Here is a 27,471-nt window from a genome sequence, read left to right as displayed (position 1 = left end):
ATTGTGCAGAAGAAGGCATTCCAAGAGTTGCCGCTTGCATGACCACCTCGCTTGGGACGAAGATGGCCCCATCGGTGCTGCAAACCTTGCCGTTTGGTGCTTTGGGGAAATCGTGGCTTCTGGAAGCTGGCGTTCCCCACCCCCACCCCCCGTAACATGAGGATAGGTAAAGGTAAAAGGACCCCTGACCATTAGGTCCAGTCGTGACCGACTCTGGGGTTGCGGCGCTCATCTCGCTTTATTGGCCGAGGGAGCTGGCGTACAGCTTCCGGGTCATGTGGCCAGCATAACTAAGCTGCTTCTGGCGAACCAGAGCAGTGCACGGAATTGCCGTTTACCTTCCCACAAGAGCGGTACCTATTTATCTACTTGCACTTTGACGTGCTTTCAAACTGCTAGGTTGGCAGGAGCAGGGACCGGGCAACGGGAGCTCACCCCGTCGCGGGGATTCGAACCGCCGACCTTCTGATCAGCAAGTCCTAGGCTTTGTGGTTTAACCCACAGCGCCACCCGCATCCCTTTAACATGAGGGTAGTTGAGAGCTAAGGGAATCACAGCGGTCTTACAGTGTTGGGGGATGTAAGGGGATGGCTGCCAGACAGCGCTTTCTTCTACTGGTCCTCTGTTGCAAGCCCCCTTCTTCCTCTCTGTGTGCCCAGTGCTTGCCCTCTGGGCAGATAAATATAGTGCTGTTAAATATGTGCTGAGCAACAGTGCCAGAGTGCAGGCATACTGTGATTTTTTAAAGATATAATACAGCCTGACATATTACAATGGCACTCACGAAATCAAGACAACTTTTGCTTATGTCTTGGCCTCCACATACTCGCTGTTTCTTACCATCTTTTCAGCCATGCTCCTCTGCAGGTTGGGACAACGTTGAAGCTAGGGCTAGCTTGGTGCATGAATTTTAATATGCTTGTAAACGCTATAATCTGAATTATGACATCTGATTTTAAGCTGAAGAGAGCACGATGGTGCATGTTGCCGAACCAAAAGAGAACCCAGCAAAGTTTTGCATTTTCGAGCATTATCAGAACATCCCACTGCTTCTGCTTTGCTGATAATTTTCTGAACGATGAATTCATTTTAAACACAGCCTACGTGTTGGAAAGGCTGATTTTATGCATGCTGAGTGAGTCATAAATCAGGATTCGCTTCTTCTTTTCCATTGCTAGTTCCACCTTGTGATGATAAAGGCATTTGTCTTGTATCCTTCTCCATAGCCTTGGTCAACATTTTGATCTCCCAGTTCTCCTATATGACCCACCATTATTTAGCTTCTGCCACTTCCTCTAATTCAGATGAAATCACCAGCAGTGGCTGTGCTGTATGGATGTAGTCATTGCAAAGCATGGATGTAAAGCAAGGATGGATGGCGGCTAACAGACTGAGGTTGAATCCTGACAAGACAGAAGTACTGTTTTTGGGGGACAGGAGGCAGGTGGGTATGGAGGACACCCTGGTCCTGAATGGGGCAACTGTGTCCCTGAAGGACCAGGTGCACAGCCTGGGAGTCATTATGGACTCACAGCTGTCCATGGAGGCGCAGGTCAATTCTGTGTCCAGGCGGCTGTCTACCAGCTCCATCTGGTATGCAGGCTGAGACCCTACCTGCCTGCATACTGTTTCCCTAGAGTGGTGCATGCTCTAGTTATCTCTCACTTGGACTACTGCAATGCGCTCTATGTGGGGCTACCTTTGAAGGTGACCCGGAAACTACAACAAATCCAGAATGCGGCAGCTAGACTGGTGACTGGGAGTGGCTGCCGAGACCATATAACACCGGTCTTGAAAGACCTCCACTGGCTCCCAGTACGTTTCCGAGCACAATTCAAAGTGTTGGTGCTGACCTTTAAAGCCCTACACGGCCTCAGCCCAGTATACCTGAAGGAGCGTCTCCACCTCCATCGTTCTGCCCGGACACGGAAGTCCAGCGCCGAGGGCCTTCTGGCGGTTCCCTCGCTATGAGAAGCCAAGTTACAGGGAACCAGGCAAGAAGGCCTTCTCGGTAGTGGCACCCGCCCTGTGGAACGCCCTCCCACCAGATGTCAAGGAGAAAAATAACTACCAAACTTTTAGAAGACATCTGAAGGCAGCCCTGTTTAGGGAAGCTTTTAATGTTTAATAGGTTATTGTATTTTAGTGTTTTGTTGGAAGCCGCCCAGAGTGGCTGGGGAAACCCAGCCAGATGGGCGGGGTATAAATAATAAATTATTATTATTATTATTATTACATCTAGCACCAATAGCAGCCTTTTGTAGGCATTATTTGGGCTCCACAACGTTCGGGGTGTCCTGGTTTTTACTTTCTGAAATATGGCAAACCCTAGGCTTTTGGCGCATACCTGAATTTATACATTCCTCAGCTCGCCACTTCAAATCAGTGGTTTTGATCCTAAAATCCGGCAGCATTTATGATATGGGTGGGGATAATTAACTGAGCTAGGAGAAAGAGGGTTCTACTTTTCTTTTTTTGATAAGCATTTGAAGGTGTACGATGGTCTCCCCGCCAGTTCCAGCTCTGCTTCTTCTGCCGAATAATCCTTCCACACTCTCTTGGCGCCTGTTGCCAGCCTGCCTGCCTCTGCAAGGATTGTGGCGGCCCTTGCAAACTTGATCTGATTTATAACAGGTGTTCTAATGCCAGAGGACAGTTGGTGCCCCTTCTATAACAGGCTACCTGGTGCAGCAGCTCCCTGGCTTTATATTTCGTCTCTCCCGTTTTTTCCACCTGGCCTTTGCTCTGGCAGGGAGAGGGGGCCAGGAGGAGCGCATTGGCCTATGTCGAAACCGGACCTGGCTGTGTGTCCTGCAATGCCCCCGTCCCCGGTCCCCTTTAACTGTGCCAAAAACCTCCTTGCAGATTTTGGCGCCTGCCAACACCACCAAGCCCCTTTGAATAAGGTGCACGAAGCCAGGTTTCCCTCTTGCCCTCTGCTTGGGGACTCTTCTGCTCTGCCGGCCTGCCCATCCCCCTTTGCAGAGGAAGGAAGGCTTGGCCACAATAGGACTTTGTTTGCCTGTATCTTACTCAGCAATGTGCTTGTGCAATTCTGCACAGCCCCGGAGCCCAGTGCCAAGGTCGGCTGAGGATACAGGAACCCGTTCAGCTGCTGCAGCTTGCGGTGTGTGCAGTGGGGAGGGTGGGGGGTGGCTAGCCAGACAGACTGTGGCCTGGGAGGGGCAGCAGCCCAGACGAGGCAGCCTGGGAAAATTGCAGATTAATAATTCGCTCCCATGTGTGGTTGGGGAAATGGGAAGGGCAACGTTAACTGTGCATTTTCCCCCAATCTCTCTTCGGACCGGCCTCTTACTTTTGTGTGAGAACACACACACACACACAATATAATAATGTGCGGCAGAGAGTGTTGTTCCGGCTCTTGAACCGCCCCCCCCCCCACCATCTTAAAAGCCTTCTAACATGTCTTCTAACGCAGATGGCGCTGTGGGTTAAACCACAGAGCCTAGGACTTGCCAATCAGAAGGTCGGCGGTTCGAATCTCCACGACAGGGTGAGCTCCCGTTGCTCGGTCCCTGCTCCTGCCAACCTAGTGTGGCAAGGCCACCTGGAAGAGTTTTACCTTTACATTTTCCGTATAACCATGTATCCTAATAATGCTTAAATTGTTAAGGCTGGAAGGGCCTAAAATCTTAGGAAGTCTCTCTCTGCCCTGTTCGAAAGCACATCAAACTGCAAGTAGATAAATAGGTACCACTCCAGCGGGAAGGTAAACGGCATTTCCATGCGCTACTCTGGTTCGCCAGAAGCGGCTTAGTCATTCTGGCCACATGACCCAGAAGCTGTACGCCGGCTCCCTCGGCTAATAAAGCGAGATGAGCGCTGCGACCCCAGAGTCTGCCACGACTGGACCTAATGGTCAGGGGTCCCTTTACCTTTAACATATCTCCTTATCCAAATCACCTGCAAAGCGTAGCTTTGTTTTCTTGTGTCCTGATCAGTGTCTCCCTCCCCCCCTTGCTTTTCAGGGAGCTCCCTTGCAGGTGAACGTCACTCAGCCCAGTCGGACCAGCAGCGGTTCCGAAAGGTGAGCAGCGAAGGGTCGCGGGGCAGCTCGGTCGGTAGAGCACAAGGCTCTGAATCTCAGGGTTGTGGGTTGTATCTCCACGTTCGTCAAAAGATTCCTGCGTTGCATGGGGTTGGGCCTGTAATAAACAAAAACCTGCCCTTATTCCCCATAAGGGAATAAGGGCAGATTTTTATGACCCTACCAACTCTACAATTTTGATTCAGTTTGGGGTGTGGCACTCAAATAGGCAAATGTGTTATTGGGGGCGGGGTAGCTGTTCATGTCAGAATTCTGGCTCCTGTCAGCAGAAACCTGTAGGGTCCTGCAACTAATGTGATTGGCTTAGGCCCTGACACTTAATCTTTTTTAAAATAATAATAATAATAAAGATCTATTTGGTCAACTAGATCTTTTCTGCACTCCCGTGCCTGCAATCTAAATAAGAACTCCTGCCCATCAAAGGCCAATGACTGCCTGCCTCTTCTGTTTGTTGCCAACTTATTCCCTTCTTCTTCGATGCTGTCATCAGGCTCCACCTTTGGCCAAAAGCAAAATACTGGATAGGTATTAGTGAATACAGTTTTTTAAAAAATCCCTACGGCTGAATCCTGCCTCCTGCTACGTGCTAAGGGAGGATAACTGCATGTGATTTTCTTGTTGCATGTTAAAAAAATACCAGCCCTGGGACTTCCATCTCAAATTAGCATATGACTGGGGCTTCCTACTGACTTAGATTGCAGGCATAGGAGTGGGGGAAAGATTCTAGTTGCCCAACAGGTATTTAATTTTAAAAAAAGAATAAGTGGCGGGGCCTAAGCTTACCTAGGAAACCAGCCCTCTCCCCTGAAAGTATTCCCTCTGATTTCAGATATCTGGGGGCGGCTGTGTGGGGAGAACACTTTGTACATGTTCAGATGCAGTCTGCTAGCATTTTACATGAGAACTGCCTAGCTCGGGGGGGGGGGGGTTGGATTACTTGATCCTCGTTGTGCCTTCCAACGCTGCAATTCTGTGATTCTCTGTCAGAAGCACCTTCTTTGCAAATAAAATATCCTAGGTTCAGTTGGACTAGGGAGAGAAATCCCATCTGAAACTCTGGAGAACCACTGCAAGTCATTGTAGATGATGATGATGATGATTATTCATTTATTTCATTTTTATACTGCTTTATATTTTAAAGAAAAATCTCAAAGCGGTTTACTTCATATTAAACATCAATAGCACAATCCAGAATCAAACATTTCTGAAGAAAGTGCACATTCGAAGCAACACAATTAACAGGAAACGAAAATACCATCTCAGAGAATAAAATAAAAATAAAACATTGCAAAGGAGGTCAACTACAGAATACATATTTAACACAAAGTTAACGAAAACAAAAATCTTAAACATTTCAAAAGAAAACGTTGCTGAGTGAAGTCAAATATAAAATGCACATTTAAAACAGCATAATTAACAAGAGAATAAAATATTATCCTAAGCATGACACAGCTGCTTGGCAAGCACAAAAAATGGGGCAAAAGAACCCAATAATTAGGATTTGTTGTCAGGCATCACCATAGATAATTCTGAGCTACACAGAACAATTTCCTGACACAGAAAACCTAAGAGTTCAGCCCGCATTTGGGGGGCATTTCTCCCGTCCCAAGAGCGCCTTGTTTTGTTCCATTTTGGAAGGTTTCTCAATTCTTTCTCAACTAGAGAGCGACTGGGAGAGAGAGAGAGAGAGGAGAAGCGATTGTGGGAAGAATTCTGTCTGGTGACCCACACTCCTCCTGCCCCGCTTGCAAGCTAATGTTTCCCAGCTGGGGTCAGGCCTAGCGAGGGCGCCTGGAGGAAAGGGACTCCAGCATCTTCCTCTGTTGCAAGACAGGGCCTGGGAAAAGGCCGAAGGGAACAGAGGCCCGTGTGCGAAGCTGAGAGCTCTGGGGTTCGTCCTCTGCAGAGCGAGCGTCTGAACATTGCTGTGGCTGAGCGCCTGGGGAAAGTAGAAAGGAAAAGGGGCGAGTGATGCCTTTTGGGAGGGGGTTAAAAACATCTAGGTGGCAGTGGGCTTGGCTGGCAGCTCCTCTTGTCTTGGTATGGGAGCTTTTCTTTCTACCTGAGCTCACCTGGCAGGTTATCAGGTTCCCACACTGAGGTCCAGCGCCAAGGGCCTTCTGGTGCTTCCCTCACTGCGATAAGTCAAGTTACAGGGAACCAGGCAGAGGGCCTTCTCGGTAGTGGCGCCCTCCCTGTGGAATGCCCTTCCACCAGATGTCAAGGAGAACAACAACTACAAGACTTTTAGAAGACATCTGAAGGCAGCCCTTTTAAGGGAAGCTTTTAATGTTTGATGTATTACAGTATTTTAATATTTTTTTGGGAGCCGCCCACAGTGGCTGGGGACGCCCAGACAGATGGGCGGGGTATAAATAATAAATTATTATTATTATTATTATTATTATTATTATTATTATTATTAGTTGTAGAGTTGGGACCACACAGGTCATTTAATCCACCCCCATGCAGTGCAGGAATCTTTTTGCCCGACATGGGGCTCGAACCCACAACCCTCAAATTCCGAGTCTCGAGCTAGGCATTTGGGTGAAGGACACCTCCAGGAGGTGCCTGGAGATGGGTGCCACTCAATCTGCACTCGAGCCCCAGGACCTATTCTCATTACCAGGGCGAGCAAAGTGGTCAGCGAAGGAGAGTGAGCAAGTGCGGGCATTGATTTCTCTTATCATGGTATCACATAATTCCGGGTTAAAGGCTGCGGACTTGGCTGGCAGCACCTCTTGTCTTGGCAGGGGAGCTTTTCTTTCTACCTGAGCTCACCTGGCGGGCTATCAGGGTGCCAGTACGTTTCCGAGCACAATTCAAAGTGTTGGTGCTGACCTTTAAAGCCCTAAACTGCCTCTGCCCAGTATACCTGAAGGATCATCTCCACCTCCATCGTTCAGCCCGGACACTGAGATCCAGCGCCGAGGGCCTTCTGGCGGTTCCCTCATTGCGAGAAGTAAGGTTACAGGGAATCAGGCAGAGGGCCTTCTTGGTGGTGGCCCTCCCACCAGATGTCAAGGCAACAAACAACTATTTTACTTTTAAAAGACAACTGAAGGCGGCCCTGTTTAGGGAAGTTTTTAATGTCTGACGCTGTATTGTTTTTAATATTCGGTTGGAAGCCGCCCAGAGTGGCTGGAGAAACCCAGCCAGATGGGCGGGGTATAAATAATACATTATTATTGTTTTCTTAGGTGGGGCTAAAGCCAGCAGTGGATGTGGCCAGGACCAAAACGTAGATGGGGCCTTCTCTCTTTCCCTCTTATTTCCCATTCCATTATGGGAGGGACGGGTCACTCTTGCCAGAAGCCTTAAACTGGCCTTCAAAGTTAGTCCGACGCCTGCTATTTGCCTGCCCTTATCTTGGAGTAACTAGGAGTTTTGGTTTGCCTGTTTTCCATCTCCCTTGTGGGGTGTGGGGGGACCCCCAATCTACCTCCCTCTGGAAGGCCCTCCCCCTAAGCCCCAAATGGATAATAAGTGCTCATTCCGTAGTAACTAATAATAGTACCCCCGAGCACCTAAAATAGAGTTTAGAGTCACGCACCAAAAGGAGAATATTGTATATCCCGGACCCATGGAAGTGTACAAATGGGAAATAGCACTTGCAAGTGGACCCTATGCATGGGATGGAGTCAAAATTCAGAGATGGCAGTGGGCGGATAAGGCCGGAAATCGCTTAACTATTTGGAGCAGTTCTAGCAACACGGGGGGGGGGGGGGACAATGCAAATATGCAAGTCAGAAGCAAAAATAAGTAAAATAAATGTGGGGCTGGACTCCCTTCATAGAGAGGGTTGCAGAATTTAGGGGTAGGGTGGGGGGCAAGCCCTTCCCTTCCTCTTTTGTCGTCGTCCCCCTTGCCCAAATGCACACACTGTTCCCTCGGACAATCCGGCCGCCATCCTCTCCTCTCCTGAGCTCCTTCGTTTCCCAAATTCTTGGCAGCCTTTCTATATAAACAGCTTATTTTTAGCCGGAGGTTAACAGTGCAAGAGCTGGCGGCCCACTTTCCCACAGCCGTGGAGGGAAGTGGGTGTGGGGCCGCGTCCGAGGAAGGGGAGGAAAAGCAGTGGGGACAAGTGCTGGAATGTGCGCAGGCCGCAGTTTGGGGTTCTGTGGGGAGGGAGGCGAGGAAACTTGGGAGCAGGCAGTTTTCAAACCCTGAGCCCCACCTTTAGCTGAACATTAGCAATTGTGGGGCTGTGTTTTTCGCTCCATAAGACACACTTTTTCCCCTCTTAAAATCTAAGGGGAAATGTCTGTGCGTCTTATGGAGCGAATGTGTGGTCCTTGGGGCTGGGGGGGGGGCGACCCAGGCTTCCCTCGTCGGCCCCGACCTGCTCTTTGGTGCTGGTGGTGGCTTTCCACCTTTGGGTCGAGCAGCTCTGGGGTAGCCCACGAAGCCTCCGCAGGAAGCTGCCCTGGGGAAGCTTCGCATGGCTATCCCTGCCAAAAGCCCTCAAGAGCCGCATTTTTTTCCTCTTGAATTCCCCCCCTGCCTTATGGTCAGGTGTGCCTTATGGAGCAAAAAATACGGTAGGTTGCGAACTCACTTTAGTTCCAGCTGAAATGCAGTTTTTTTGACTCCCGACCCACCGGTTGGAGACCAGGCCTTCGGGGATGGATTTGATTTAAATCAAATTGATTTACACCACGATTAAAATCACTAGGCAGTAAGACTTGATTTAAATCATATTTTTGTAACAGAAGGGCTCATTCTTGCTGGTATAATCTTAATATTTGCCACCAGAGGGAGGTTTCATTTTTGGAAGAATAAATTTTCAGCGTAGTTTTTTCAGTTGCATCAAAAATTACTGATGTGGTTATGCTATTAGAAATACGTAGATAATTATGAAATTATTGTGAGGTTTAATAAGTTAACTGTGTGGACAACTTTTCTGCTGTACTTTATTGGAAGGAGGAAAACAGTCAATTCCTTAACAACAACTTAAACAATTTATTTAACTAAAACAATAACATTATAGCATATGTATCCATGTTTGTTAACTGATGTGGTTAAACAATAAAAACAGACTGAGTTTTAGCACACATGAAAACCTTAAAAACAAATCCTTATTTCCTGATGAATAGCCTTTGGAATATAAAGTAGCTTAAATAGAAAACTAGAAAGATCTTTTTCTCCAAAAGCATTTTATTTTAAAAAATCCAATTTAAATAAAAATAATCCAATTTAAATTTTAAAAATCTGATAGATAAAAGTTGATTTTTATTCACCCTGGTCACACTAGGGCCTCAGGTTGATGCTTCCATCTCTTTAGCTCAGAGGTGCATAAAGCCCTGAAGTAAAGCAAATGTGGCCCTTCAAGGCTCTCTGTTTGGCCCTCAGCATCTCCCCCTTGCAGCCACACCCTGTCTCTCCAGACCGCAGTCCTCACCAGCCCCAGAATATTGCCTGACTAGAATATTTCCTTGCACTCAGAGGGGCATAGAAACTAGCCTACGTGGAAAGGTTTGAGCATTTGCATTTGTTGCTCCACCCACTTTTACCTGTGGCCCCCAGAAGCTTGCTGAGAGGGGAATGCGGCCCTCGGGCTTAGCGAAGCCCTGCTTGACCCGCTCTGTCGTCCCGCAGGTCTCTGCCAGTGTCGGAAGAAACGCACAGTCTTATCACGGAGAAGAAGAGCGGGAGACTGCAAGGAGAACCCGATGCTATCGTGAAAGGTGGGGTCTTAACGCAGCGCGACTCCCTGAGCAGAATCGGGGCTCCTTGGTTTCGTTTGGGTTTTCATTATTCCTGCCACCCGACACTGCCTAGCCTTTTTCAGCAGCGTGGTTCCCAGTCATTTGGAGGAGTGGCAACGTGCGTGTTGAAGGGATGAAAAGCGTGGTACTTGCATTGCAAGTTGTGCTAAATTAAAGAGCAGCCACAAAGCGTTTGGGGGACGTGGGTTAAACCACAGAGCCTAGGACTTGCCAATCAGAAGGTCAGCGGTTCGAATCCCCGCAACGGGGTGAGCTCCCGTTGCTCGGTCCCTGCTCCTGCCAACCTAGCAGTTCAAAATCACGTCAAAGTGCAAGTAGATAAATAGGTACCGCTCCGGCGGGAAGGTAAACAGCGTTTCCGTGCGCTGCTCTGGTTCGCCAGAAGCGGCGTAGTCATGCTGGCCACATGACCCGGAAGCTGTATGCCGGCTCCCTCGGCCAATAAAGCGAGATGAGCACCGCAACCCCAGAGTCATCCATGACTGGACCTAACGGTCAGGGGTCCCTTTACCTTTTTACTATTCCTTCTCCTACATAGATGGGCTACTTTCCCAGGTTGACCAGCCCTATCTGGGCCATCTGTAGAAGCAGAAAGAGAGCCAAAGTGTCCTTGGGGTGGGGTGGGGGTCAACCTGAGCACAGCTTCCACCTTACCATCTTTCTATTGCCTCTTCCAGGCTGGCTGCAACGGGAGGTCCGGGGAGGTATAAAGACCCCTTGGCTGCGTCCCCGCAAGTACTGGTTTGTGCTGACGGAGGATTCCCTCGACTACTATAGCGGGTGTGAGGTGACGGCCCGGTGCCTTGGTTCGCTCGTCCTCACCAGTCTCTGTTCTGTGCTGTGGCCTGACAAGCAGACCTACAAGGAGACAGGTAAAGAATGTGGGCCTGTGCCTGGCTGTGGAGTGCTCGGGTATCAAGCCTTTTAGCACAGGGTTGGAGAACCTCAGATCCAAATGTGGCCCTCCGAACCCTTTCCTCTGGCCCTTGGAATTCTCCTCAGACCACGCCCTCTTCAGCTTGGGGGGTGGGGTAGGAACCAACAACGTTTCTGTCCGGATTTTCACTTTTTGAAAACCAACTGGAATGTGACCTCTAACTTGTTTGGGTGGAGGTGTGCATGTTATGTGTAGAAACCGGGTTTTTGTGTGCATTTTGTGCGGCTGGAGTGCAGCCTTCTGTACAAAGGGAAAAATCGGGCCTATTTCTCTGCCCGTGTTTTTGTCTGCCCTGCCCCATTGCTGGCACCCCTGACCCATGAGGAAATGTGGCCTTTGGGGCGAAGAAGGTTCCCACCTCCTGTTTCAGCTTTCTTTGATTGATTGATTGATTAATTATATGCCGCCCATCAGACCGGGTTGCCGCAGCCACTCTGGGCGGCTTCCGGCAAATGAAAACATCAAACACAGTAAAACGTCAAACATTAAAAACTTCCCTGTGCAGCTGCCTTTTCATTCTTCCTAAAATTCGGATAGTCGTTTATTTCCTTGACATTTGAGGGCATCGCGTTCCACAGGGTGGGCACAATGACCAAGAAGGCCCTTCTGCTTTTTGCTACCTCGGTCTCAAAGCTTTTTGCTACCTCGGTCTCAAAGCTGCTTTTTTGCAATAGAAACACATTGCATGCAAAATGTAAAAACATAAAAATATATTTATGTAAAAACATAAATTAAACCACAGAACCGTGGGGATTTTTAAAATATGGAAAAACTTAAAGGGAAAGCATCAGGAAATTTTAAACTTTGGAGAAATGTTAATGAGACAAAGGGCTCCTAAGTTCGAAAGGATAGATATAGATATAAAAGTGTAGCCTCTCTATGACCTGTGTGTGGCTGTCAGAGGAATCAAAAGCCTTTTCTCTTCCTACTTCCTGCATTTCTGTGTTCCTTTCAGGGCTATATCTGTTACTAATGCTAATAGATATAGATCTATAGCTATACATCTATATGCTGTGTAAGTTAAGGCCTGTACACTTTCTGCTTCATCCTAGGGTGTATGTATATTTTTGGGTTGCCATATGTCCGGAATTTTTCAGATGTTGCTAGGATTCAGTCATTGAAAAGTGTCCGGGTGGAAATTGCTTAAATGTCCAGGAAAGTCCAGGCTTATGGCAACCCGTGAAAATCGCAATTTCCAGTGTCTGGGCATGAGCAGAAGCGATTTCCAGAGCCGTGGAAGAGACTCCCCATGCTGCGCCGCGCCGGTTTAACGCAGCATGTGGGGACTCACCAACTGGGCAGCTCAGTTCGTGGGCGGCTCATGAGCCAGTTAAGCGACCCTTATGGGCCGCTTCCGGCCCATGGGCCTTAGGTTGCCGACCTCTGGTGTAGATTCTGGCCAATTTCCTTAAAAATAGCTCAAAAGCATCTTTTTCTGTTTTTTTTTAGATCTTACAAAAAATGTAAATAGGAGCTGAGAAACTTTAGTGTCCAGATTTTCACTTTTTGAAATATGGCAACCCTAGTATATTTATAGGGACGTGGGTGGTGCTGTGGTCTAAACCACAGAGCCTAGGGCTTGCTGATCGGAAGGTCAGCGGTTCGAATCCCCATGCCGGGGTGAGCTCCCGTTTCTCAGTCCTGCTCCTGCCAACCTAGCAGTTCAAAAGCACGTCACGTGCAAGTAGATAAATAGGTACCGCTCCGGTGGGAAGGTAAACGGCGTTTCCGTGTGCTGCTCTGGTTCGCCAGAAGCGGCTTAGTCATGCTGGCCACATGACCCAGAAGCTGTCTGCGGACAAACGCCGGCTCCCTCGGCATATAGAGCGAGATGAGCACACAACCCCAGAGTCGTCCGCGACTGGACCTAATGGTCAGGGGTCCCTTTACCTTTACTAGTACCGTATTTTTTGCTCTATAAGATTCACTTTTTTCCCTCCTAAGAAGTAAGGGGAAATGTGTGTGCGTCTTATGGAGTGAATGCAGGCTGCGCAGCTATTCCAGAAGCCAGAACAGCAAGAGGGATTGCTGCTTTCACTGCGCAGTGATCCCTCTTGCTGTTCTGGCTTCTGAGATTCAGAACATTTTTTTTCTTGTTTTCCTCCTCCAAAAACTAGCTGCGTCTTGTGGTCTGGTGCGTCTTATAGAGTGAAAAATACGGTATATTATGCCTGTGTATATGCGTGTGTGTGTGTTTCTATCAATCACATGCTGGTACTCCCTTCTGTCTCCCTCCTCCTCTGCAGGATACTGGGCAGTGACTGTTTTTGGCAGAAAGCACTGCTACCGTCTCTACACAGAGCACTTAAACGAAGCTGTGCATTGGGTTTGCGCCCTACAGAAGGTCATCATCAGCAAGCCCCCCGTGCAGACCCCTACGCAGCTCCTCATGTGTGACATTGAGGTGAGTGGGGCATGGGCCAGGAAGGGAATGAGTGCGATGCGAGGGCCAGGACACACCTGCCGAAGCTGCGAATGGGCCAAGCCACACTCCCGTCAGGCAGCAAAGGAGCTGGGAAGCCCTTTGGAGCTGAGAGGGTAGTTGCAGAAATACATAATGAGCGCACCCGGCGGTTTTCTCCCTTAAATGAAGGGAGCGGCACCTGCACACACAGCATTTCTTACTCCTTTAAGGTCATGCTGCTGGTTTGGACTGTCATTTTTGCACACTTTAATTCTTATTCATAACTGCTTTAAGAGCGTCTGCAATGTTACGGGTTTGACGGGTTGTTTAAACATCTTTTTTGTAATTATTATTTTTCCTGCCGGCTCACCTCTGTTGTAAAATAATTTTTATTTGATTTTATAAAATATATGAAAGGCAATTAAAAATCCATATACAGTGGTACCTCGGGTTACATACGCTTCAGGTTACATACGCTTCAGGTTACAGACTCCGCTAACCCAGAAATAGTGCTTCAGGTTAAGAACTTTGCTTCAGGATGAGAACAGAAATCGTGCTCCGGCAGCACGGCGGCAGCAGGAGTCCCTATTAGCTAAAGTGGTGCTTCCGGTTAAGAACAGTTTCAGGTTAAGTACGGACCTCCGGAACTAATTAAGTACTTAACCTGAGGTACCACTGTAAAGGGATTGCTCTAAATCTCACGACTCTCCCTCCATCATCCCCTCCGTGGGTCCTAATGCCAATATTTACAACTGCATATCCATTATCCACATTTTTTATCCATCTAAATCAGGCATCCTCAACCTTCGGCCCTCCAGATGTTTTGGACTACAATTCCCATCATCCCTGACCATTGTTCCTATTAGTTACGGATCATGGGAATTGTAGGCCAAAACATCTGGAGGGCCACAGGTTGGGGGTGCCTGATCTAAATTGTCCATAGTTTCTGTTGCCTTTCAAGTGTGATTAAAATCCTGCTAATGTTTTCATCTGTGTTCCATAGTCTCCTAAATAATTTATAAATTTCCCCCATTCTTTTTTAAAGTTTTTGTCCTCTTGGTTCCTGAGCTTTCCATTTAATTTTACTATGTTTGCCCTGGTCAGGATTGTTTCTTCTTTCCATCTGTGGGCTAATAACATAAACATAGTATTATTATTATTATTATTATTATTATTACTACTACTACTACTACTACTATTGCAATATTATTACAACAACAACAACAACAGCAACAACAACAATAATACAGTGGTGCCCCGCAAGACGAATGCCTCGCAAGACGGAAAACTCGCTAGACGAAAGGGTTTTCCGTTTTGGAGGCACTTCGCAAAACGAATTTCCCTATGGGCTTGCTTCGCAAGGCGAAATGTCTTGCGAGTTCCTGTGGGTTTTTTCCCCTCCCCCCCCCTTTTCCTAAGCCGCTAAGCCGCTTATCAGCTGATCCGCTAAAAGCCGCTAGACCGCTAATAGCGCTAATCCGCTAAGCTGTCCATGGGCTTGCTTCGCAAGACGAAAAAACCGCTATACAAAGAGCCTCACGGAACGGATTAATTTTGTCTTGCGAGGCACCACTGTATAATCATAATTTATACCCCACCCATCTGGCTGGGTTTCTCTAGCCACTCTGGGCTGCTTCCAACCAAATATTAAAAACAATACAGCGTCAGACATTAAAAACTTCCCTGAGCAGGCCCTAAATTTAATGATCCAAGCCTTGGGGCAGGGGGCTGGTTTCATAGGCGAGGCCTACGCTAATTAAACAAACAACCAATTCATATTGTTGCGGGTAGGGGTGGAGAGCTAGGCCCGTTCCTTAGTGCTGACGTGCCCAAAAGTGTTAAGTTGCACCATCTGCCCTGAGGATTTGCAATGTGAAATGCAAACGGGTTTCGTGCTCGGAGCCCACGTGCACATGGTTAGCCACCTTTGGCGAGGGCAGCCCCTTCATGGTGGCAGCAGGTATGTGCATGCAGGCTTGCTAAAGCAGCTCTTCTGGGAAGGTGCTTTTGTTGACACCGCAGCAGTTCCCAGACTTGAATCAGTAGCTCTAGAAATTCTGCAGGCAGCGAAATGGCTCAACTGACATATAGGTTAAGGGGAAATACAAAACAACCATTTCCTCAAAAAAGGGATGTGTTCAAGAAATACCTACAAAGATATAATAACGATATAACATCTATGGCAGCGATACGTTATAAGAAAGTATTAGAAAAAATATTAAGAGTAAGCTAATACGTATAAGTACATTCAATCTTGTAAATGTAAAATACATCAGGAAATGATGGGAACTCTGTCTTAACATTGGGACGCAGGTGGTACTGTGGGTTAAACCACAGAGCCTAGGACTTGCCGATCAGAAGGTTGGCGGTTCGAATCCCCGTGATGGGGTGAGCTCCCATTGCTCGGTCCCTGCTCCTGCCAACCTAGCAGTTCGAAATCACATCAAAGTGCAAGTAGATAAATAGGTACCGCTCTGGTGGGAAGGTAAACAGCATTTCCGTGCGCTGCTATGGTTTTCCAGAAGCGGCTTAGTCATGCTGGCCACATGACCCAGAAGCTGTACCCCGCCTCCCTCGGCCAATAAAGCGAGATGAGCGCCGCAACTCCAGTCGGTCACGACTGGACCTAATGGTCAGGGGTCCCTTTAACTTTACCTGTCTTAACATAGTTTAGTTTATTTGATTCTACTTTGGTTTATTTTTGTTTAGTTAGAAAATATAAGAAAAGAGCATGTATAAGTATAAATATTTAATGGTAAAATCATTTAAGGTTATTATTATTATCATCATCACTTATACCTTTGTATGTGAATATAAGATCATGTATGATACCCATGGATTTCAGTAAAGAAGATAATAATAATAATAAAAAGAAATTCTTCAGGCAGGGTGGACCTGTAAGTCAGCAAAAGCCTTTTGGGAAATTATTTATAGTGAGCTAAAAAATTGTTTAAAATAACTTTTGTTAAAAAAACAGAGGCTTTTCCATTAGATATAATATTAGAAGAGATAGTGAAAGAGGAAAAAGGTCCTATTTATGTACGCGACAACAGCGGCAAGAATGTTGTATGCCCAGGGATGGAAGGAAAAAAGAAAGAACTCCATCATAGGAAGAATGGATATTGAAACTGATGGATTATGCCGAAATGGCGAAACTGACCGGGAAGATTATATACGCCAAGAGGACAAAAAAAATTAGAAATGAATGGATTAACTTTATAAGAATATATGAAGGAGCATTACAAACATTTAAAAACGTTAGCAGGATTGGATTAGCACTTGTAATATAATTTGAGAAAAGGTATTGAAAAAGGAGACTTAATAGATTGGATATTTAGTCACAGAAAAGAGAAGAGATAATTACTGGAAACCGGGGAGAGGAGTGGGGGAAGTCTGGGGGTCAGAAGAACCCCTATAAAAATATTGAATTTGTTATGGATTAGTGCAATTTGTTTTGTTTTTTTCTTTCTCCTCCCCATCCCAGGAGAACCGTAACAGCCCAGAAATCCTGGATCAGATTTATCAAAATAACCCCATCCTGTGCTACACAGCTGGCCCAATCTACGCGCCTCTGCTACCCTTCCCGTATGCAGGTGGGTGACCGTTTCCTTGCTCATGGGTCAGCATCGTCCTAAAATTGTGGGCTTCAGTCCTTGGGCAGCATGTGCCGTTGGCTGTACAGTACCAAACAGTTCAGCAACTTGGTGGTACGTGTCTCAGGGCCGCAATACCTCAAGGACCGCCTCTTCCCATATGAACATACCCGATCCCTGAGTTCATCTTCTGAGGCCCTCCTTCGTGTGTCTCCTCCTTGAGAGGTCCAGAGCGTGGCAACACGAGAACGGGGTTTTCTCTGCAGCGGCTCCCCGTCTGTGGAATGCTCTCCCCAGGAAAGTTCGTCTGGCACCTTCATTAGGTGCCAGGCAAAAATGTTCCTTTTTAACCAGGCCTTTGGTTGATCTTGGGACGCGGGTGGCGCTGTGGGTTAAACCACAGAGCCTAGGACTTGCCGATCAGAAGGTCGGCGGTTCGAATCCCCGCGATGGGGTGAGCTCCCGTTGCTCGGTCCCTGTTCCTGCCAACGTAGAGCACGTCAAAGTGCAAGTAGATAAATAGGTACCGCTCCAGTGGGAAGGTAAACAGTGTTTCCGTGCACTGCTCTGGTTTGCCAGAAGTGGCTTAGTCATGCTGGCCACATGACATGGAAGCTGTACGCCGGTCAGTAAAACGAGATGAGCACTGCAACCCCAGAGTCGGCCATGACTGGACCTAACGGTCAGGGGTCCCTTTACATTTACCTTTTTTGGTTGATCTTATTGACATCCAATACCCTTTTAGAATGTGGCTCTTTTGGGGGTTTTTTTATTGGGCTATTGTTTTTATTTTGATTTTATATACAGTGGTACCTTGGTTCTCAAACTTAATCCATTCCGGAAGTCTGTTCCAAAACCAAAGCGCACTTTCCCATAGAAAGTAAGGCAAAATGGATTAATCCATTCTAGACTTTTAAAAACAACGCCTGAAACAGCAATTTAACATTAATTTTATTCTGTAATGAGACCCTTGATCCATGAAATGAAAGCAGTAAACAATGTACTGCAGTCACACAATCAGTAGCTAAACTGGGTTCCACACAGTCACAAAAAAAAAAAAAAAAAGAGCTGCAAAAACAGAAACGCAAAATAAATAGCAAAAACAGACAGACCTCAGCGTAACACTCAAAACGGAAGTTTGGCCCTCGAATCGGAAGTGTAACACTCAAAACGGAGCACATTCGGCTTCCGAAAAAAGTTCACAAACTGCAACACTTACTTCTGGGTTTGCAGTGTTTGAGTACCAAGGCGTTTGAGAACCAAGGTACCGCTGTATTATGATTTTCTTTGTGAACCGCCCTGAGACCTCCGGGTATAGGACGGTGTCTAAATCCAATAAATGATAATGGATCCTGAGCGCACAGCTTATTTCTCCGTGTCTCTGCAGCTCCCGGTGGCCAGGGCTACGCGGGGATCCGTGACGAAGCTGTCAAGCTGTTCCACTCGCTGCAGCAGCTGGAGGGGCTGCGGGAGCCAGCCCTTCTCATGCAGGGGGTGCTGCAGACGTGCCATGACCTCCCCGCCCTGGTGGACGAAATCTACTGCCAGCTGGTGAAGCAGACCACAGAGCCCCCAGCTCCGGGTGCAGCCGCCGACCTGCGCTACTGGCAGCTGCTTGCTTGCATGAGCTGCACGTTCAGGCCGTCGCTTCCTGTCCTGTGCTACTTGCAGCTACATCTTCAGCGGTGAGCCCTGGGGGAAAAGGGAAATCGGGGTGCGTGTATGCATGGGCTGCCTGTCAGCAGGCAGAGAGGCCAGAGATGATGGAATTGTGGAGCTGGAAAGGACCCCAAGGTTCACTTAACTCAACCCCCTGCGAGGCAGGAAACTTTTCCCCCCAATTTTTTTTTAATTGGTTTTCCAAAAAATTTAAACAAACAAACATACATACATACATTTTAATTGTACTTAATCCAGTCTTAGTAACATTGTTAAGTGACTTCCTCCAATCCCCCTGGCTGAATTTCAGTGTATATCATTGTAACAGTTTTCCAAAACCAATTTTCTCATTGTTGTTGTTTAGTCATGTCTGACTCTTCGTGACCCTGTGGACCAGAGCATGCCAGGCACTCCTGTCTTCCACTGCCTCCCACAGTTTGGTCAAACTCATGCTGGTAGCTTCGAGAACACTGTCCAACCATCTCGTCCTCTGTCGTCCCCTTCTCCTTGTGCCCTCCATCTTTCCCAACATCAGGGTCTTTTTCAGGGAGTCTTCTCTTCTCATGAGGTGGCCAAAGTATTGGAGCCTCAGCTTCAGGGTCTGTCCTTCCAGTGAGCACTCAGGGCTGATTTCCTTAAGAATGGAGAGGTTTGATCTTCTTGCAGTCCATGGGACTCTCAAGAGTCTCCTCCAGCACCATAATTCAAAAGCATCAATTCTTTGGCGATCAGCCTTCTTTATGGTCCAGCTCTCACTTAACATCTTTCTTTCTTTTCATTTTAACTTTAAACATGTTATTCTCTAACATTACATATTTAAATCCTAAGCCTACCTGGTATTTGCAAGTTTTTTCCAATTAAGTTATCTTCACGTATTTAACTAAATAGTCTTTGAATTTCATCCATTCCTCCTGGTAGTCTTCCTCCCTCTGGTCGTGGACTCTACCAGTCAGGTCGGCTAGCTCCGAAAAGTCCATCACCTTCATCTGCAACGCAGGAAACTTGTGCCGAACGTGGGGCGCGAACCCACAGCCCTGAGATGAAGAGTCTCATGCTCTGTTAGCTGAGCTATCACTTGGCAGAAGCTTCTCTACTACTCTTAAGCGAAGGCAGTCCTGTTCTCCCTCTGCAACGACTCTTGTTGATAGGACAGTCAGGAAAGGCTTTGAGGTGGAATGCAAAAAATCGGAAAGAAAAGATTGTCCCAACTAAGGATCAGTGGTTGGATAAATTAATAGAGCTTGCAGAGTTAGCAAGTCTGACGGCCAAAAGAAGGAATACAGTGGTGCCCCGCAAGATGAATGCCTCGCAAGACGAAAGAGTTTTCTGTTTTTTGAGTTGTTCCGCAAGACGAATTTCCCTATGGGCTTGCTTCGCAAGACGAAACGTCTTGCGAGTTCTTGTGAGTTTGTTTCCTTTTTCTTAAAGCCGCTAAGCCGTTAATAGCCGCTAAGCCGTTAATAGCCGTGCTTCGCAAGACGGAAAAACCGCAAGACGAAGAGACTCGCGGAACGGATTAATTTCGTCTTGCGAGGCACCACTGTACCTATGTGGGGGGGGGAGTGAATGGCAATGCCTTGAAGAGAATTTAAAGAAACTTGGCATTAAGGTAAACTGGCATGTAGTATGAGCCTATGATCAGCAGTGGAGAATATAAGTGATGGGGAAAAGGATGCTAAAATAAAGGTATAGCAAAATAACATGAATTGGATGTCAGGATAAGTTGGGAAGTCCATATAAGAGGATGACAAAATGGCGAATGTATGTAAAATATAATCTGGAGAAAAAATGTATAAATAAAGCTCCGTGCTTGGAGATGGGATTAAACCTGCCAAGAGTAACTAGACATTCTTCATGCCCTCCTGTCTCTGTCACTGCCAGAGCAGGAAGATTGTGTATTTAATGCACGACAACAATTTGCAGGTCCTCTCCTCGGAATCTTGTGGCTAGGGGTGTGGAGTGCTGAGCAATGTTCTTGGGTGTGGGTACCCTAATGCCGGTGTTTCCCCGGTCCCAGCAGGACAGAGAACCAGTTCCCAGGCTCGGAGGCGACTTGGTACGGACGCTTCATCGCAGAGGCCCTGCACAAGACCAAGGGGCGAGAGTGCGTGCCTTCGCTGGAGGAGATTGCGGGGCTGATGGGGCGCCAGGAGACCGAGTGCGGTGTGCATTGCCCTAGCATCGCCACCTGCCATGTGGCCGTCACCTCCCAGACCACAGTCCAGGAGGTGAGCAGGGGTTGAATTACGATGGTGGGCAGGGGCGACGCCAGCTGGGGCAAAATTCTTACCCGTGGGGCTTGCAGGTTGCCAACAGGAAGCTGCGGCTGAACTTGTGGATGATATTGGTGGCGTTTACTTGGGGTTTGCGGGTGGCGCTGTGGGTTAAACCACTGAGCTTAGGTCTTGCTGTTCGAATCCCCGTGATGGAGTGAGTTCCCGTTGCTCGGTCCCTGCTCCTGCCAACCTAGCAGTTCGAAAGCACGTCAAAGTGCAAGTAGATAAATAGGTACCACTCCAGCGGGAAGGTAAATGGCGTTTCCTTGTGCTACTCTGGTTTGCCAGAAGCGGCTTAGTCATGCTGGCCACTTCTGATTTGCCAGAAGCGGCTTAGTCATGCTGGCCACTAATAATAATAATAATAATAATAATAATAATAATAATAATAATAATAATAATTTATACCCCGCCCATCTGGCTGGGCTTCCCCAGCCACTCTGGGCGGCTTCCAGAAAAATATTAAAATAATGCAATACATCAAACATTAAAAGCTTCCCTAAACAGGCCTGCCTTCAGATGTCTTCTAAAAGTCTGGTAGTTGTTGTTCTCTTTGACATCTGATGGGAGGGCGTTCCACAGGGAGGGCGCCACTACCAAGAAGGCCCTCTGCCTGGTTCCCTGTAATATTACCCGGAAGCTGTACGCCGGCCCCCTCGGCCTATAGAGCAAGATGAGCGCCGCAACCCCAGAGTCGTCAACGACTGGACCTAATGGCAGGGGTCCCTTTACCCTTTACCTTACTTGGGAGACAGGAGGGAGGAAGGGAAAGAAGACTTGCCTCTTTCTTTGCCAAAAGGCCCAAGCAGCCAGGATTTTGTCTTGCATTGTGGCGCTGGCTGCTTCCGTTCCGTGGTGCGGTTGGCGAGAGATGAGGCAAGCTTCTTTTCCCTTTTCCTCCCACCACTGTGCACCAGTTGGGTCTCTGTGCCCCTACCCTTCCACCCCTACCCTGCCCCCCTTTCCGCCCCTCTGCATGCTTGACACTGTCTGTCTGTCTGTGTGTGTCCCCTTTGCAGCACTGAGTGCCCTCCTGCTGGACATGCCCAGGCCTCCTGTCACCCCCTTTGTCTCCTCGTCCCAGGTGGCCCTGGAGCTGATGTTGCGCCTGGGCCTGGCGCATAGCCCCAACTCATTTGCCCTCTACGAGGAGAGCTGGCAGCACGTGCGCCCCCTGCCGGAGGATGCCCTGGTGGCAGATGTTCTCACGAGGTTCGAAAGGTAAATGAGCTCCCCTCAACCCAGTACAATTTAACTTGGGTCACAGCTGGACACACAAGAGCCAGGAGGAGTTAAAAAGAGTCGGCAGCACGTTGAAAATCCCAACTCAAAATAAAGCGACATCCTAGCCTTTGCAGCTCCAGAGAGGATCTTGCAAATATACGGGGGAAGTGGCTTGGGAAATGCTGGGTTGCCAGAGGAGGAATGTGCATGTTGTATTATTTTATTGTTGTTAGCCGCCCTGAGCCCGGCTTCGGCTGGGGAGGGCGGGATATAAATAAAATTTATTATTATTATGTGATTGCAGGGGTGGGGTCTATTTCAGCTAGCAGGAGCAGAACTCTGCAAAAATAAAAAAAAATAAAAATCCCTAGTTATGCAGGGCACACTTCTGAGATGAGTACAGAATGTATCTGACTTTGTGGGGAAGAAGGAGACAGTAAAACCTCGGCTGTCGACTGACAACCGAGGCACGGCTTCCAATTGGTTGCAAGAGCTTTCCGCACTCAAGCGGTAGCTGCGTCGGATGTTTGGCTTCCGAAAAACGTTCGAAAACCAGAGCATTTACTTCCAGGTTTTCAGCATTCGGGAGCTGAAACGCTCCAAAACGGAGGTGTTCGGGAACCGAGGTTTGACTGTTATCGAGCTACCAGGAAAGTTTCAGTCTTTTTCGTCTGCCCCGGTATCCGTGGCATATGGGGTCAGAACATTGGATCAGGTTAGGACGTTTTTGCTTGTCCCAGAACTGATGGGATGTCTTTGCTTGCCTTGTTGTAGCTCAGCTGGGGAAGAGCCACCCAGGAAGCCCCCTGGCAGACTCTGGTTCAGGCATTATGGGTGTCTGAACTTGGACTGCGTCCCCTGCAACAGCCAGGAGTTTGCAGTGCTATTTGAACAGGTAAGAGGTCACGCTGACCAAGAGAAGAAGCTTGCAGGTGTGGGGAGTGCTGTTGTTCCAAGCGACACACCCTCTCCCTACAATGCCCAAAGGGTGCTCATCAATGGTTCCTCTTCATCCTGGAGAAGAGTGACTGGTGGGGTGCCACAGGGTTCTGTCTTGGGCCCGGTCTTATTCAACATCTTTATCAACGACTTGGATGATGGACTCAAGGGCATCCTGATCAAATTTGCAGATGACACCAAACTGGGAGGGGTGGCTAACACCCCAGAGGACAGGATCACACTTCAAAACGACCTTGACAGATTAGAGAACTGGGCCAAAACAAACAAGATGAATTTTAACAGGGAGAAATGCAAAGTATTGCACTTGGGCAAAAAAAATGAGAGGCACAAATACAAGATGGGTGACACCTGGCTTGAGAGCAGTACATGTGAAAAGGATCTAGGAGTCTTGGTTGACCACAAACTTGACATGAGCCAACAGTGTGACGCGGCAGCTAAAAAAGCCAATGCAATTCTGGGCTGCATCAATAGGAGTATTGCATCTAGATCAAGGGAAGTAATAGTGCCACTGTATTCTGCTCTGGTCAGACCTCACCTGGAGTACTGTGTCCAGTTCTGGGCACCACTGTTCAAGAAGGACACGGACAAACTGGAACGTGTCCAGAGGAGGGCAACCAAAATGGTCAAAGGCCTGGAAACGATGCCTTATGAGGAACGGCTAAGGGAGCTGGGCATGTTTAGCCTGGAGAAGAGGAGGTTAAGGGGTGATATGATAGCCATGTTCAAATATATAAAAGGATGTCACATAGAGGAGGGGAAAAGGTTGTTTTCTGCTGCTCCAGAGAAGCGGACACGGAGCAATGGTTCCAAACTACAAGAAAGAAGATTCCACCTAAACATTAGGAAGAACTTCCTGACAGTAAGAGCTGTCCGACAGTGGAATTTGCTGCCAAGGAGTGTGGTGGAGTCTCCTTCTTTGGAGGTTTTTAAGCAGAGGCTTGACAAGCATATGTCAGGAGTGCTCTGATGGTGTTTCCTGCTTGGCAGGGGGTTGGACTCGATGGCCCTTGTGGTCTCTTCCAACTCTATGATTCTATGATTCTATGCCCATTAGCTGTTCATCTACGGCCGTATTGCCCATTTGAGATGTTTCCAGCCTTGGGCTGCGTCACACTTGCAGAACCTGAATGGAGGCTTCTCCACCCACACCTACCTCCCTTGCTTAGACCAGCTTTTCCTTATTGACCTGCTGTCCACCCGCCTTAGTTGCCTGCTCTCTAATTCCAAGATCTTCCTTACCCCCAGGGGATCTCTCGCTGGAGCATTGTCTGCTGGGCTGTGGGCTCTCCTGCCCGCAGTCAAGCTGCGGGCGGAGTGGAAGCAGCTCCCGTGCAGCCATTTCCTGGAGACAGCCTCTCTGACGGGAGTTGCTGTGTGCGAACGGAAACAGATACAGGGGACGAGGCAGCCAGAGATCAGCCTGGCGGGCACGTGGTCGGCCTTTGGGTCTGTCCTCTGTGATGCAGAGGTTTATTTATCAGGTAAGTTGTCCCCCCTGCACTTCCGTATTTCCAGGCATGACTTGAGAAGGTACATGATGGAGAGAACTATGAGAGACTAGTGGCACACACTTGAGTAGTGGGCAGGCACTGCTATTAGGCAAAGCAGGACCCAACCATTATTGCGGAGGGAGGATTTTCCAAGACATGTAGCACACTCCAGTATCAAAACAGATTTTGGTGTATTTGCAGGTGGCGCTGTGGGTTAAACCACAGAGCCTAGGACTTGCCGATCAGAAGGTCAGCGGTTCGAATCCCCGCGACGGGGTGAGCTCCCGTTGCTCGGTCCCTGCTCCTGCCAACCTAGCAGTTCGAAAGCACGTCAAAGTGCAAGTAGATAAATAGGTACCGCTCTTGTGGGAAGGTAAACGGCGTTTCCGTGCGCTGCTCTGGTTTGCCAGAAGCGGCTTAGTCATGCTGGCCACATGATCCGGAAGCTGTACGCCGGCTCCCTCGGCCAATAAAGCGAGATGAGCGCCACAACCCCAGAGTCGGCCACAACTGGACCTAATGGTCAGGGGTCCCTTTACCTTTCTCTTTCTTTAGCTCTGCTTTCATGCAGTAGCTTGCTATCTATTATCTTCTGGAAAGGGTGTGTTTTCAACACTTAGGGATTTGGACCAGCTCTTAAAACCTGTGCTATTTTCCTAGAAAAAGAGGTGCCAGAACTCACCATAAACTCCTCCCTTGTTCTCTCATAATGGCAATGGCGCCTGCCTGAGAGGTGCCGGAACTGAGTTCCAGTGAGTTCAGACTGGAAAAAAGTCCTGCATCTTAACAGATATTGTGGGACCTAGTCACGACCATAGCTGCCAACTTTTCCTTTTTCTTGCGAGGAATCATATTCGGAATAAGGGAATTTCCCTTAAAAAAGGGAAAACATTGACAGCTATGGTCATGACAGGGCAGGACACAAGGTGGTAAACAAGTTTTGCTGAAACAACACATTGTGGGCAGCAACTGTTGGCGCTGTGGTCTTAAACCACAGAGCCTCTTGGGTTTGCCGTTCGGAAGGTCGGCGATTCAAATCCCCGCAATGGGGTGAGCTCCCGTTGCTCGGTCCCTGCTCCTGCCAACCTAGCAGTTCGAAAGCACATCAAAGTGCAAGTGGATAAATAGGTACCGCTCCGGCGGGAAGGCAAACAGCATTTCCATGTGCTGCTCTGGTTTTCCAGAAGTGGCTTAGTCATGCTGGCCACATGACCCGGAAGCTGTACGCCGGCTCCCTTGGCCAATAAAGTGAGATGAGCGCCGCAACCCCAGTCGGCCACAACTGGACCTAATGGTCAGGGGTCCCTTTACCTTTACCTCAGAGGGGCAGGAAACGGCATAGGAGGGGTAGGCCGAGCTCTGACCTTCCCCCATTTTCTTCTCAGGCAAAGGAGGCAGTGCAGCAGGCCCAGCGTATTCCGCACGGAGCTGCGGGAGGAGACTCTCGCGGTGACCGCCACCAAGAGACAAAGGACTGCACTTAACCAAACAGCCAGCGATGGGGACCCTGCCTGCGCCGACTTTTCGCCCTGGCAGCAGCCTTGAAGGCCAGGGAGATCTTGTGCCTTCCCCAGCCAGACACTTGCAGTGACGATACCCATGGTACTTTATGCTCCTAAGGAGCTGGAAACGTATGTCCTCTCCTGTGTAGAGGGATTCCCTTCCCTTCCCCAACGCGTGTAAAAAATTATTTATATTGATAGATCTTTCCTCCATTCGGTCTCTCGGAACAAGTAGTTGGCACGCTTCTCTCTTCAGCCCGTAAAGCTGCAGGCGGCTTGACACTGTGCCTATCGTCTGGTCTGCGCAGACAGTGCCGTGTTTTCATTTGCACATGAAGAGATGGTGAAAAACAGCAGAGGACTTGGGAGTGCTGGGTAGCATCTCCTCCTATGGCTCTCTCTTGCAAAGCTGTTTTTTTAAAAACAAAAAATAAATGTAATAAACACATGCCAGTGGCTGCTTAGCTTTGAGCTGGATGAAGTGTGTCTTGTGAGAGGGGTTACCAGTTTCCCCCCGGAGTTTCTTGTCTCTCTTCCCACCACAAAGGCCTCTGGCCAAGCTGTTCTGAGCCCAGCTGATAGCATCGTGATTATCAGTGAGAATCGTTTTTTTAAAGGCAGGGTGTCAATCTATAAATACTATACGGTAACAGGGTGCCTCTAAAACAGCTGGTGCTCATGTTGCATCGCATGGCCTCTTGCCTTTTCGTGCCGAATCTCTAATATTGTAGCTCGTTTTTCCGATCTCTCTCACTGCATGGCGAATGGCTTGCAATCTGCACCATCTGTAAGAGCGTTCATGTGAACAGAGGCTTGTTCAGCCGCAAATTTGTGCACATGGAGTTTCCACTCCTCCTACACAGCGCCCAAAGAAAAGGATTTCACAAGAGTTTTGAGTAAATGAAGTCCAGGGGCCTGCTGGACCAGGGTGAGAGAGCCCACGTCACGCTACAAGCATTTTGGCAAATAGTTTTGTTTTCTTTGAAGTCCACAAATTGTGTCAAGACCCGATAGGCAGCAGGGAACTACGGAAAGCTGCTTTGAAGCACACACAGAATGACTTTCACTTATCCACTGAGCAAGTGTATTGAGCCCAAACCCACAAGAATCTGAAGTGGCCTTCAGCCCTTGCTGAAATCAGAACTCAAAGAAGCAGGTTACTCTTGTCTCCCCAGCTGCAACCTCCAGGATGATCTTAACACACACCAGTATAGGCCTGGAAAACATTTTTCAAGCCTAACCAATACAGGGGGAAGAGAGGCAGTAAATGTGAGGTAGGTTCTCACGGGCCCCAAAAGGTTGGCAATCCCTAACTCCCATCTCCAGGGACGTGGGTGGCGCCTAGGACTTACTGATCAGAAGGTCAGCTGTTCGAATCCCCGAGACGGGGTGAGCTCCCGTTGCTCGGTCCCTGCTCCTGCTCCTGCCCACCTAGCAGTTTGAAAGCACGTCAAAGTGCAAGTAGATAAATAGGTACCGCTCCAGCGGGAAGGTAAACGGCGTTTCCGTGTGCTGCTCTGGTTCGCCAGAAGCGGCTTAGTCATGCTGGCCACATGACCTGGAAGCTGTATGCCAGCTCCCTTAGCCAATAAAGCAAGATGAGCACCACAACCCCAGTTGGCCAC

At 48.3% G+C, this 27,471-nt stretch overlaps 1 protein-coding gene across 1 annotated transcript in view; it reads left to right on the top strand.

Moving 5' to 3' along the window:
• PLEKHH3 (pleckstrin homology, MyTH4 and FERM domain containing H3) overlaps positions 1 to 27,179 on the top strand; it is a 45,126-nt gene extending 17,947 nt beyond the window's left edge. Inside the window, exons 2-12 of the mRNA XM_081837906.1 lie at positions 3,990 to 4,048; positions 9,671 to 9,759; positions 10,479 to 10,673; positions 12,985 to 13,142; positions 16,627 to 16,735; positions 18,123 to 18,420; positions 20,415 to 20,622; positions 21,755 to 21,891; positions 22,669 to 22,789; positions 24,100 to 24,335; positions 25,730 to 27,179. Coding sequence (XP_081694032.1) covers positions 3,990 to 4,048; positions 9,671 to 9,759; positions 10,479 to 10,673; positions 12,985 to 13,142; positions 16,627 to 16,735; positions 18,123 to 18,420; positions 20,415 to 20,622; positions 21,755 to 21,891; positions 22,669 to 22,789; positions 24,100 to 24,315 — 1,590 coding nt within the window. The 3' untranslated portion in view covers positions 24,316 to 24,335; positions 25,730 to 27,179. The remainder of the gene's footprint in view (positions 1 to 3,989; positions 4,049 to 9,670; positions 9,760 to 10,478; positions 10,674 to 12,984; positions 13,143 to 16,626; positions 16,736 to 18,122; positions 18,421 to 20,414; positions 20,623 to 21,754; positions 21,892 to 22,668; positions 22,790 to 24,099; positions 24,336 to 25,729) is intronic.
• Positions 27,180 to 27,471: the final 292 nt, after the last annotated feature.

Source organism: Podarcis erhardii, assembly GCF_964252035.2.
Source record: "Podarcis erhardii genome assembly, chromosome: 13".
NCBI classification, from domain to species: domain Eukaryota; kingdom Metazoa; phylum Chordata; class Lepidosauria; order Squamata; family Lacertidae; genus Podarcis; species Podarcis erhardii.
Note: the sequence above shows the minus strand (reverse complement) of the source record. Positions and strands in the feature narration are given on the sequence as shown.